The sequence below is a fragment of the Zea mays genome, chromosome 3, assembly GCF_902167145.1.
Source record: "Zea mays cultivar B73 chromosome 3, Zm-B73-REFERENCE-NAM-5.0, whole genome shotgun sequence".
Taxonomy (NCBI): Eukaryota; Viridiplantae; Streptophyta; class Magnoliopsida; order Poales; family Poaceae; genus Zea; species Zea mays.
This window is the reverse complement of record NC_050098.1, coordinates 176,611,967-176,621,106: the sequence shown is the minus strand read 5'-3', so window position 1 is coordinate 176,621,106 and position 9,140 is coordinate 176,611,967. Positions and strand designations below refer to the sequence as shown.

The 9,140-nt window shown below is 52.8% G+C and overlaps 2 protein-coding genes across 2 annotated transcripts; one reads left to right on the top strand and one right to left on the bottom strand.

The window, feature by feature from the left end:
* Window positions 1–414: 414 nt before the first annotated feature.
* Window positions 415–4,973, top strand: LOC103650922 (uncharacterized). The gene is made up of 3 exons (XM_008676517.4): window positions 415–2,070; window positions 2,280–2,469; window positions 4,386–4,973. Exons 1-3 carry the CDS (start codon window positions 442–444, stop codon window positions 4,511–4,513), a joined length of 1,947 nt encoding a protein of 648 aa, XP_008674739.1. The 5' UTR covers window positions 415–441; the 3' UTR covers window positions 4,514–4,973.
* Window positions 4,974–5,735: 762 nt separating this feature from the next.
* On the bottom strand, window positions 5,736–8,904 carry LOC103650921 (probable pectinesterase/pectinesterase inhibitor 51). The gene is made up of 2 exons (NM_001346721.1): window positions 7,791–8,904; window positions 5,736–6,476 (listed from the first exon to the last, which is right to left on the bottom strand). Exons 1-2 carry the CDS (start codon window positions 8,767–8,769, stop codon window positions 5,794–5,796), a joined length of 1,662 nt encoding a protein of 553 aa, NP_001333650.1. The 5' UTR covers window positions 8,770–8,904; the 3' UTR covers window positions 5,736–5,793.
* Window positions 8,905–9,140: the final 236 nt, after the last annotated feature.

The following is a 9,140-nucleotide window of genomic DNA, read 5'->3' as shown; positions in this document are numbered from 1 at the left end:
GGCGAGCAGGGGAGCTACTCGGTGCGATGGAGCTTGAGGGGCGCTGGGAGCAGGAACCAGGCATATGGAAGGATGGAGCTTGAGATGTCCAGCCCCGAGAGCACTCTAATTCTGCGACAGAGGAGAAGCGACGGAGAGAAGAAGACGACGCCAGACGGCGTCTGAGCACGGCGACGGTAAACGGTGAAAGGACACTGATACCTGTTTGTGCAGCCTAAGTGAGTGTTTCGTATCTATTTTAGAGTTTGTCTGTCGTCTGCGTCTCCAAAACAGAGAATTGTGCAGCCTAAGTGAGTGTTTCGTATCTATTTTAGAGTTTGTCTGTCGTCTGCGTCTCCAAAACAGAGAAGCCAACGCCAACGCCTCCATTTCGTCGAAACCGCTTCTCTCTTCTTCCATAATGGCAATTATCTCGCTGGCGACGGTCTAACATGCAGTTCAATGCTTCAATCAAAGAAAGGAAAAAAAAATCCAGGAACAAGTTGGAGAACCTTCCGCATCCTTCCACCCGTTCCTCCGGCGGACACATCTTTGCCGCGCCCGCTCGAAGAAATGCTCCTCCGCCACCGCCACCACCTCTTGTCGCGCCCGCGCCGCAGCTTCCCTCTCGCTGCCCTGGGCTGTGTCGCCATGTCCACCTCCTCTTCCCCCTCTTCCTCCACCTCCACCTCCGCGGCCGCCGACTACCACTGCCGCACCAAGCACAGTCCCACCGCCGGTTACGCGCGCGGTCCGGGCCGCCTCGACTGGGCCAACCAGCCCAACCCCTTCCTCCGTTTCTCCCCCGCACCGCCATTACCGCTCCCCAACCCACCTCCGCTCGCCCCCGTCCCCTACCCTGCTCTCTTCCACTCCCCACCCCCGCCGCCGCAGCCGCTCACCCTCGACTCCCTCTCTGCGCTGCTCTTCCACTCCCTCGCGCTCTCCGCCTGGAAGTCCGCGGGCCTCTCAACCTGGTCGCTCCGCGTTAACCCCAGCAGCGGCAACCTGCACCCCACCGAGGCCCACCTGGTCTTCCCGCATCCGCGAGAGGTCGACCGCCTCGCCATCGCGCACTACGCGCCCCGCGACCATCTCCTCGAGGCCCGTGCTACCGCACCAATTAGGGATTGTTCCGCGATTCTGTCTGCGCCGGGGATGGCGATCCTGGCTCTATCGTCAGTCTTCTGGCGAGAGGCGTGGAAGTATGGAGAGCGGGCGCTGCGGTACTGCAACCATGACGTGGGGCACGCGCTCGCAGCGGTTGCCTTGGCCGCGGCCACGCTGGGTTGGGACGCGCGTTTACTAGACGGGCTGTCGGACGAGGACCTCGGGAGGCTCGTTGGGGTGGAGAAAGGGAGCCCGGCTGCAGTTCCGGAGGGGCTCCTTAACAAAGTGGTCAAGGGTAAGGCGCGGTGGGTGGAGCGGCAGCATCCAGATTGCGCGGTTCTGCTATTCCCAGTTGGGTCTGAGCCGGAGGTCGACTATGGTAGAATTAGTGAGGAGCTGAAGGTGTTCGATGGGCTGGAGTGGGTGGGGAAGGCAAATGCACTTAGTAATGATCATGTGGTGTGGGATGTGATATACCGCACAGCAGAGCAAGTTAAGAAGCATGGCCCTGCACCGGGGGAACGGTTCTTTGTGATGCCATGGCAGAAGAGTCCAGCCTTGTCCAAAGGATTGTATAAGGAATTAACAGTGCAGGAGGTAGTACGTCAGAGGAGAAGTGCGGTGGACATGGATGGTGTGCATGTGATGGGAAGGGATACATTTTATCAGATGCTGATGCACTGCCTTCCATCAGGGGAGGTTGGATCAGGTGAACGGCAAGGGGAGCAGAGTGCTCTGCCATTCCGAGTATTACCATGGGAAGCAGAGGTGCATGCTGCACTATTTGTGCATCGTGTCTCAGGGCTTCACAGGGGGATTTATTTCCTGGTGAGAAATGAGGAGCACTTTGATGCGTTGCAGCGTGCTATGAGGCAGGACTTTGAGTGGGTTCAGCCGGAAGGATGCCCTGATGGTCTCCCACTCTACAGGCTGATGAAAGGAGATTGCCAGAAGTTTGCTATGCAGATATCATGCTTTCAGGTATATGGAATTGCCAAATGTTGTTTCAGGCTATTCATTTATTTATGGTGTTGTTTGTTGTGCCAGTAGCTATTTATTTATCTGGCTATAATAACTCTTTCAAACTAATTTTAATATTCCTCTCTTTAATATCCCAATTGATCGTTGGACTTAAGCTAGTGCTAGTACATGCAAATATTTTGGTATTTTACCCTCTTCTTTTTATACAGGAAATTGCCTCGCATGGATGTTTTAGCCTTGGGATGATTGCTAGATTCGAGCCTGTGTTGCATGAGAAAGGTGAATGGATGTATCCTCGTTTGTTCTGGGAGACTGGCATTCTTGGTCAAGTGCTTTACCTTGAGGCCCATGCTATTGGAATATCTGCCACAGGAATCGGATGCTACTTTGATGATACTGGTAAGTTGAGTTACCATTTTAATAGCTCAATCATAGTTTTGTAATTTGTTGGTTAATCATAGAGGTATTGTTTTTAATCAGCAATCGTCTTCTAGTAACATATATTAGCTGATACAGGTACAGGGAGTGCCTACAAACGGTTAAGAACATAATATTTTCTTGAACACCAATACACTCCAGCCATTTTGCTGTAAAAAACGGTCATGCTGTTAACAGCATAGAGGAACAAGTCCCAATTTTTCTGTTGAGCTTTGCAGTTTATGAAGTGATCAGCATTTTCTTTTGTTACTCGAACAAGCAGTATCATTCATTAAAGGAGTAACAAGCACAATACCAACCACACCCCTTACAATCGTAATAGCATATTAGTACAATGAGGAAAATTTTATGTGCCATGAAGGGGACTGTTAACAACACAAAAGATTGCTCTTGATATCCTGATTGGATTAACTTTGTGAAGCAATACCTCGTATAGATGGCCAAATGGGCTGCCTAGCCTGCCACCGGCCCGACCAAGGCACAGCGCGATGGGGGTTGGGCTGGCACGGCACGACTGCCTCTTGGACCATGTTGTGCCCGCCCACGGGCTGTGCTTGGCTGGCCTGTCAGTATGTCGGGCTTGAGGTTGCCCAAGGAGCTGCACCATCGCTGAGTGCTAGCCGCCATAGGAGCCTGTGGATAAGAGAGGAGGAGGCTGCTCTGCTTGGATCGTGTGTGTGTGTGGTGGTGGTGGGTAGGGGGGGGGGGGTGAGGCTGCTGTGCCCCTGCGCAAATCGGGGAAGACCGTCCTGCCCCTGCGATCAGAGAGGCGCTTCGCCGCCGCTCAAGGATCCGAGGGGAGGATACGTCACCACTGTACGATTGGAGGGCAGGAGGCCATGGTAACCTGCAGATCGGAGGGGAGGAGGTCGTGCCACCCTGCGGATCTAGCTGCTTGTTTAAAAGTGTCTAATGTTGCAGTTTGGTAGTTGAGTGTGAGACCCATAATAATTAGAAACAAGATAGGAAGTGTTCTGCATGTTGTTGATTCAGTTTCCTTGTAGGCATATTTGACGTAGTTAGCATAAGTTTCCTGGGGTTAAACAGTGTTTCTTACATTATGAAGGATAACCTTTTGTATATATTTTGAATCAAGCAAGAATAATTGCCATAATCCAAACGTTCTATTTCATCCATTGTCTATCTCCTTATACCTTTAATCCCCTTCACGTGATGCTATCTAGCTTTTCTTATCCTTGTGTGAATTAAAAGTCAACAGACAATGAACTAGTTATTACGCGCAATCACTGTCAAATGTCATGAAACAAAAAAGGTTTACATACCCCTATGCACCCAACTCGCTTGTCTCACCACTAGGACTCGTCAATTTCTACACACTATGTCATTTACACCTATTTCTGAGAATTTTGATGAAAGACAAATTTATTTCAATGCTTGAACATATGGCTATGCTTTTTTTTATGTTTCCTAATAGTTCAGCTGTCCATCTTAAGAACTCATGGCATCATCTCAACTACCTGGTTGATCAATTCTTTCATCTAATATTTTGTACAATGTTACATGCAAAATGTTTAGTTTTTGCCCATGAAGAACATGGGTTGGCATTCGATACATATTTGCAGTACATTGCTCGATTTTCATGCCCAAGTTGATTGGTCCTCTTGCCATCATGAAGCACAATGTCACTTTTTCTTAATTATAATTCATGATGACATCTTGAATATGCCCTCTGGTCATTGTATCTCGACGTTTCAGACAACAGAGTACAGCTAAATGCAGGCAAACATGGCTGTCTGAAACGTTAATTATTAATACCCGATGTAGTAGTATTCTCCATATTTCCAGTCAGTCAGAGAATTGGTAGTAGTTTAACCGTCCGTTGTGATAGCTTCTAATTTTCTAGAATTTCTGTGCAGTTCACGAGGCACTTGGCTTGAAAGGTTTGGACTTTCAGAGCATGTACCATTTTACAGTGGGCGCTCCTGTGCTTGACAAGAGGATAATGAGTCTCCCAGCTTACCCTGGTCCCGGAATTGACGCATGATATCTTGCCTCGGGGGAATTTTTTGTCGACAGATCAACAAAGAACCGTGGAGCCTGACTGTTTTGGTTTATGTGTAGTGGCATGCCTGAAATCTATGCATTGCATACCCCGGTACTAACCACTCGTATTTATCTAGTTGTTAGCCACGATGCTCCTATGTTGCACCAGCGTACAAGTATGTCCCGATGTTCCAGTGCAATTATTCTGGTCCTCAACCAGGTATATAGTTTGGTATATTGTGCAACTAATTTTTTTGCCACATTTACTAGAATAAGGAGGGCGTACAAAATTGTAGAAGTAGAGATACAACAAGAAGAAAAAAAACAGGGAATGTAAATCCTCTTTGCGACTATACACTTAGAACGAAATTTCTGCATGTATAGAATGGTTTATGCATCCTGTCCAAATCAGAATGGCATCTGTAAACTGATAGTGCCTGAATCTACCTGCTTGCTTCATCGATTCCTGTTCTTGCTTTTGACGTCTTTTGAAGGGAATTTGCTGCATAACGTGCTATAAAACTTCAAGTATGCCTTGCCCTGGTTTCGAATATGTAATGTAATAATAAAATTCCGTGAAAAGCTGCCAGTTGCACATACGTCTCGTGTTCGATACAATTAATCAATTATGTAGGAGTATCATGTAAAGAAAAATAAACATTCAGTGCTAGCGTGAGGATCTCTGATGGTACTATATGACTGCTTGCTTAGTTCGAAAAGAGAGATCTAGCCTGAGTCATGGCGCATGAATGCATGCGTCCGTAAAAGTGGGTGGGCGCCGAGCCACGACCATGACTCCCGAGCCCTCATTTTGGTTGGGTCGTAGGGCGGCGGCGCACATGTGGCGGTGGGGGCGCAGTGAAAAGACACAGCTGCAAAGATAGGCAGTGTTGCAGTGATGAACCCCCACTAGCGGCGAGGCGATAATGTTGTTTGCCAGGACCTGCTAAATTGCGGAAAATGCACGCCGAGCGCCCGAGCCTATCTGCCTGTCCTTTCCGTGCTCTGCCACAGCACCACTTCTAGTCAGCCATTTCGTCCAAGCCACTCCTCTCTTGATGGCTGAGGCGGTGACTGAGGTCACAGTCACAGGCACTTGCCATGTTCTTGTCCGTTGCGATCGTTATCGCGGTAGGTTTATTATTTCCATGTCTTTGACTTGCTCTCTCCGTATTATTAGGAGTAACTGCAATGCTCAAGCTCAACACCAGGGACACCGTGTCAATTGTGGGACACGATTGCTGGTAAATACATTCTCTACAGTTGTTACGCGGTACTGCACTACACTCTGGGTATCCACTCGTGCCCCTGTATGAAGCTGGCGACGCTGTACGCGTCGACGTGGACCTTGGGAACCTGGCTGCTCCACGCCACCCTCCGGCCCGCGGCGCTGCCGGGGCCGGCGCTGTCGTACTCGCCGTAGTAGAGCGTCTGGAGCGCGAAGTCCCCGTTCCACGGCATCCACCCCTGCGGCTGCACGATCTCCGCGAGCGTGCACCCGACGTACACGGTGCGGGAGTACTCCTTCCACGGGCGGCCCAGGTAGACGTGGTGCACGCCGGGCCTCTCGCGGTACAGCGCCATGTACTCCTCGCTGCCGTTGACGGAGCAGCGGCTGAGCACGATCCCCGTGGGCTGGGCCGGGTCGGTGCGGCCCTGCGCCGTGACGGCGTCGTTCTCGCCCTTCTCCGGCCGCAGCTGCCGCGGCAGCACGACGAGGGCGGTGTCGTGGAGCACCGCGGCGGAGTTGCCGAAGACGAAGTCGACGGTGCCCGCCACGCGGCACCGGGTGTAGAACTGGCGCATGGCGTGCGCGTACAGCGTGTCCTGGTGCCCCAGCAGCTCCACGCCGTCCAGCACCGTGCGGTCGCCCGTGGACCGGAACGCCACGGCCTGGTGCGCGTCGGGGCCCGCCGTGTTCGCGATCGTCAGGTCACGCGCCATGAACCCGTCCGCCAGCACGCCTGCAACCAGAAGTCCATGACACACTACTTGTTAGACCAACTCCGGCAGCACTCCGCATGCGGCTCCGTATCCCTATTTTGGACAGCGAAGCACACTATTCATCAGTCCAGCAGTCTCCGCATCCGTCTCCCTAAAACGTACGGCCTGTACCTTCACTCCCCCTTTACACGCTTTCTCTCTCCTCTCCGCAGCTCACTGCATGCGCGCGCGGCTGCTCGCGGGCCCAGGTGTCATAGACTGCATACGGAGTGCAAATACAGAGTGCAAATACAGAGTCTGCTGGAAACGGAGACGGATACGGAGAGAGAAAATGTTGGCCGTGCGTTTTAGGGATACGGAGAGGGAGTCTGCTGGAGTTGGTCTTAGCACGTGAATGTGCGATGGAGTGCACGACAGAGTTGAGACGGCGGCGTGTGGATTTGGACCGGAGCAGTTTCTTCTCGGTGGAGTGGTGGACTCAATGCACACGCGGCACGGCTTTTCGTTTGTGGGGCCGACCGGAGCACGGGAAAGTTTGCGTAGCCTAGGACTAGGACTACTGGACTGAACAGGCTCGTGAGTCGACGCTACGGCGCATTGTCTCTTCCCGTCACGGACCACATGCTCTGCTGGCCACACACTACACTGTTGAGCTTGCTACTGTTGGAAAGTGAATCCATTTGAATTTGCCTGTAGCAATGATTGGCTATCATGAAATGGATTTGTTGGTAGAGATTTAGGTGGTGTTTGGCTCGCCTAAATGGATTACATGGTAACAGATAACAATACATACTTTTGTTTAGTTGAGCTCTTTCAATTAATACTATGTACTACTATCCAATCTAATTATAACTAGTAACCATTACCGCCGGTAGGAGATCCTATTACCATTTCTCCTTAACAAGGTCTTAACCAAACATCACCAAATTTGCTCACATTGTAGCAAATATCTTAGGCAGATTAATTGGTGGACACAGATACTAGATGCGCTGCTTCTCTGTTTGGAGGGCTAGGCAAATGTTGTGTTCACATCACTTTAGTACCAAATGTTGTCCCAGCTGCCTAATTTAAAAATAAAAAAAGGAAAACAAACACTAGCAGTGTGCGCTATGGCCTAAATAAGGCTCCCGGTAACCAACCGCAACATCTAATCCAGAGAAATCGTTTAATGCTCCAGCTCCAGTCACGGGATGGCATTGATTCCACGCAAGCACACGCGTAGGCGTACGACGCCGCGTTCGTTCATCAGTGTAGAGTGTACACGTACGTTGACGCAGCAAGCGGGGACTCGGCCAAAAAAAAGAAGGTGCGGAAGTACTCGTGTTTATACGCACCTACGGTGGCGGTGTTGAAGGTGGACACGCCGGACGTGTCAGCGTTGAGATCGCCAGTGATGACCGTCTTCCCCATGCCGTCGCCAACGAGGACCACGTTGGTCTTCTCCCACGGCACGCTCACCGTCTCCCTGTACGCCCCCTCCTTCACGTGCACCACGAACGCGCCGTCGCCGTAGTCCGGCGCGGCCGCCACCGCCTCCCGCACCGTCCTGTAGTCGCACCCGGCGCCGCACACCGTCGCGTTCGCCGGCAGGCCCTTGGGCACGCCGAGCGCGTCCACGTCGGCACCCGAGCTCGCGGCGGGCGGGGGCCAGTACCCGTCGCGCTCCGTCTGCGGGGGCCGCCAGAGGGACGTCTCGTCGCCGTACCGCTGCCGCGCGGCGAGCATGGAGATGTAGTTGCTGTTCACGGTGATGGTGTCGTCGAGGTAGGCCATGGCGTCGGAGATGGTGCGGGAGAAGTTGACGTACTTGTACGCGGACCAGCAGTCGTAGAGGTGGAGCAGCGCCGTGGAGGCGGAGAGCAGCGGCGGCGCCGAGGGGGACGGCGAGAGGCGGCGGGAGGAGAGCGCGAGGAACGTGAGGCAGTTGGTGGCGGCGTTGGAGAGGTTCACGTTGGAGGAGGACGCCAGCACGGACTTGGCCGTGGAGACGGCGGGCGGGAGGCGGGCGCGGAGCGCCGAGAGCGTCGCGGCGAGGAGGTCGGCGGTGGAGGCATCGGGCGCGGCGCCGGAGAGCGTGGAGACGCAGGCCGGCTGGAACCGGGTGGCGTTGCAGGCCAGGAGCACCGCTAGCGGCGCGGAGGAGGGTGCTGGGGACGGGGACGGGGACGGAGAAGCGGGTGGGGTGCTGTGATGGTGGTGGTGGGAGCAGAGGGAGACGGGGAGATGGAAGAGGAGGAGGAGGAGGAGGAGGGGAAGGAGTCCAACTGCAGGAGGCATTGCTGATGGTTGGACGGCGTTGTGTGGGCGCCGCATGACCGAGAGGAGCAGAGCCGCTCTGCTTCTCGCTACTGACTCTGACTCAGCGGCGGCCGAGTGGTTAAATTGCGGATGGAGATGGCGACGGTTGGAGACGGGAAGGGTTCGATGGGGAGCTTGTGATGGGTGCAAATATAACGGAAATTAGGGAGGAAAGCATTCACGTCTCCAGAAGCGAATAGTTCCCGATGATTTCTAACTTTTTCTCACCAGGGGCGTGCTTATAAAGTGCAACGACAACCAAAGCTTCACGGGGTAACATGCGTCGTGGATGAGTTATTTGCTTCTTTTTCCCATCAAATATGCGGGCATTTAACTATTTGCTATCTCACGAAATCTTCTCAATCATGTGTCCCTGACAAATGAGT

Excerpts from the sequence above, each read along its gene's own strand:
- LOC103650922 (XM_008676517.4), top strand. The coding sequence starts at position 442 with ATGCTTCAATCAAAGAAAGGAAAAAAAAATCCAGGAACAAGTTGGAGA. Across the intron at positions 2,071-2,279 it reads TGCAGATATCATGCTTTCAG|GAAATTGCCTCGCATGGATG; the intron begins GTATATGGAATT and ends CTTTTTATACAG. Across the intron at positions 2,470-4,385 it reads ATGCTACTTTGATGATACTG|TTCACGAGGCACTTGGCTTG; the intron begins GTAAGTTGAGTT and ends ATTTCTGTGCAG.
- LOC103650921 (NM_001346721.1), bottom strand. The coding sequence starts at position 8,769 with ATGCGGCGCCCACACAACGCCGTCCAACCATCAGCAATGCCTCCTGCA. Across the intron at positions 6,477-7,790 it reads CTTCAACACCGCCACCGTAG|GCGTGCTGGCGGACGGGTTC; the intron begins GTGCGTATAAAC and ends TTCTGGTTGCAG.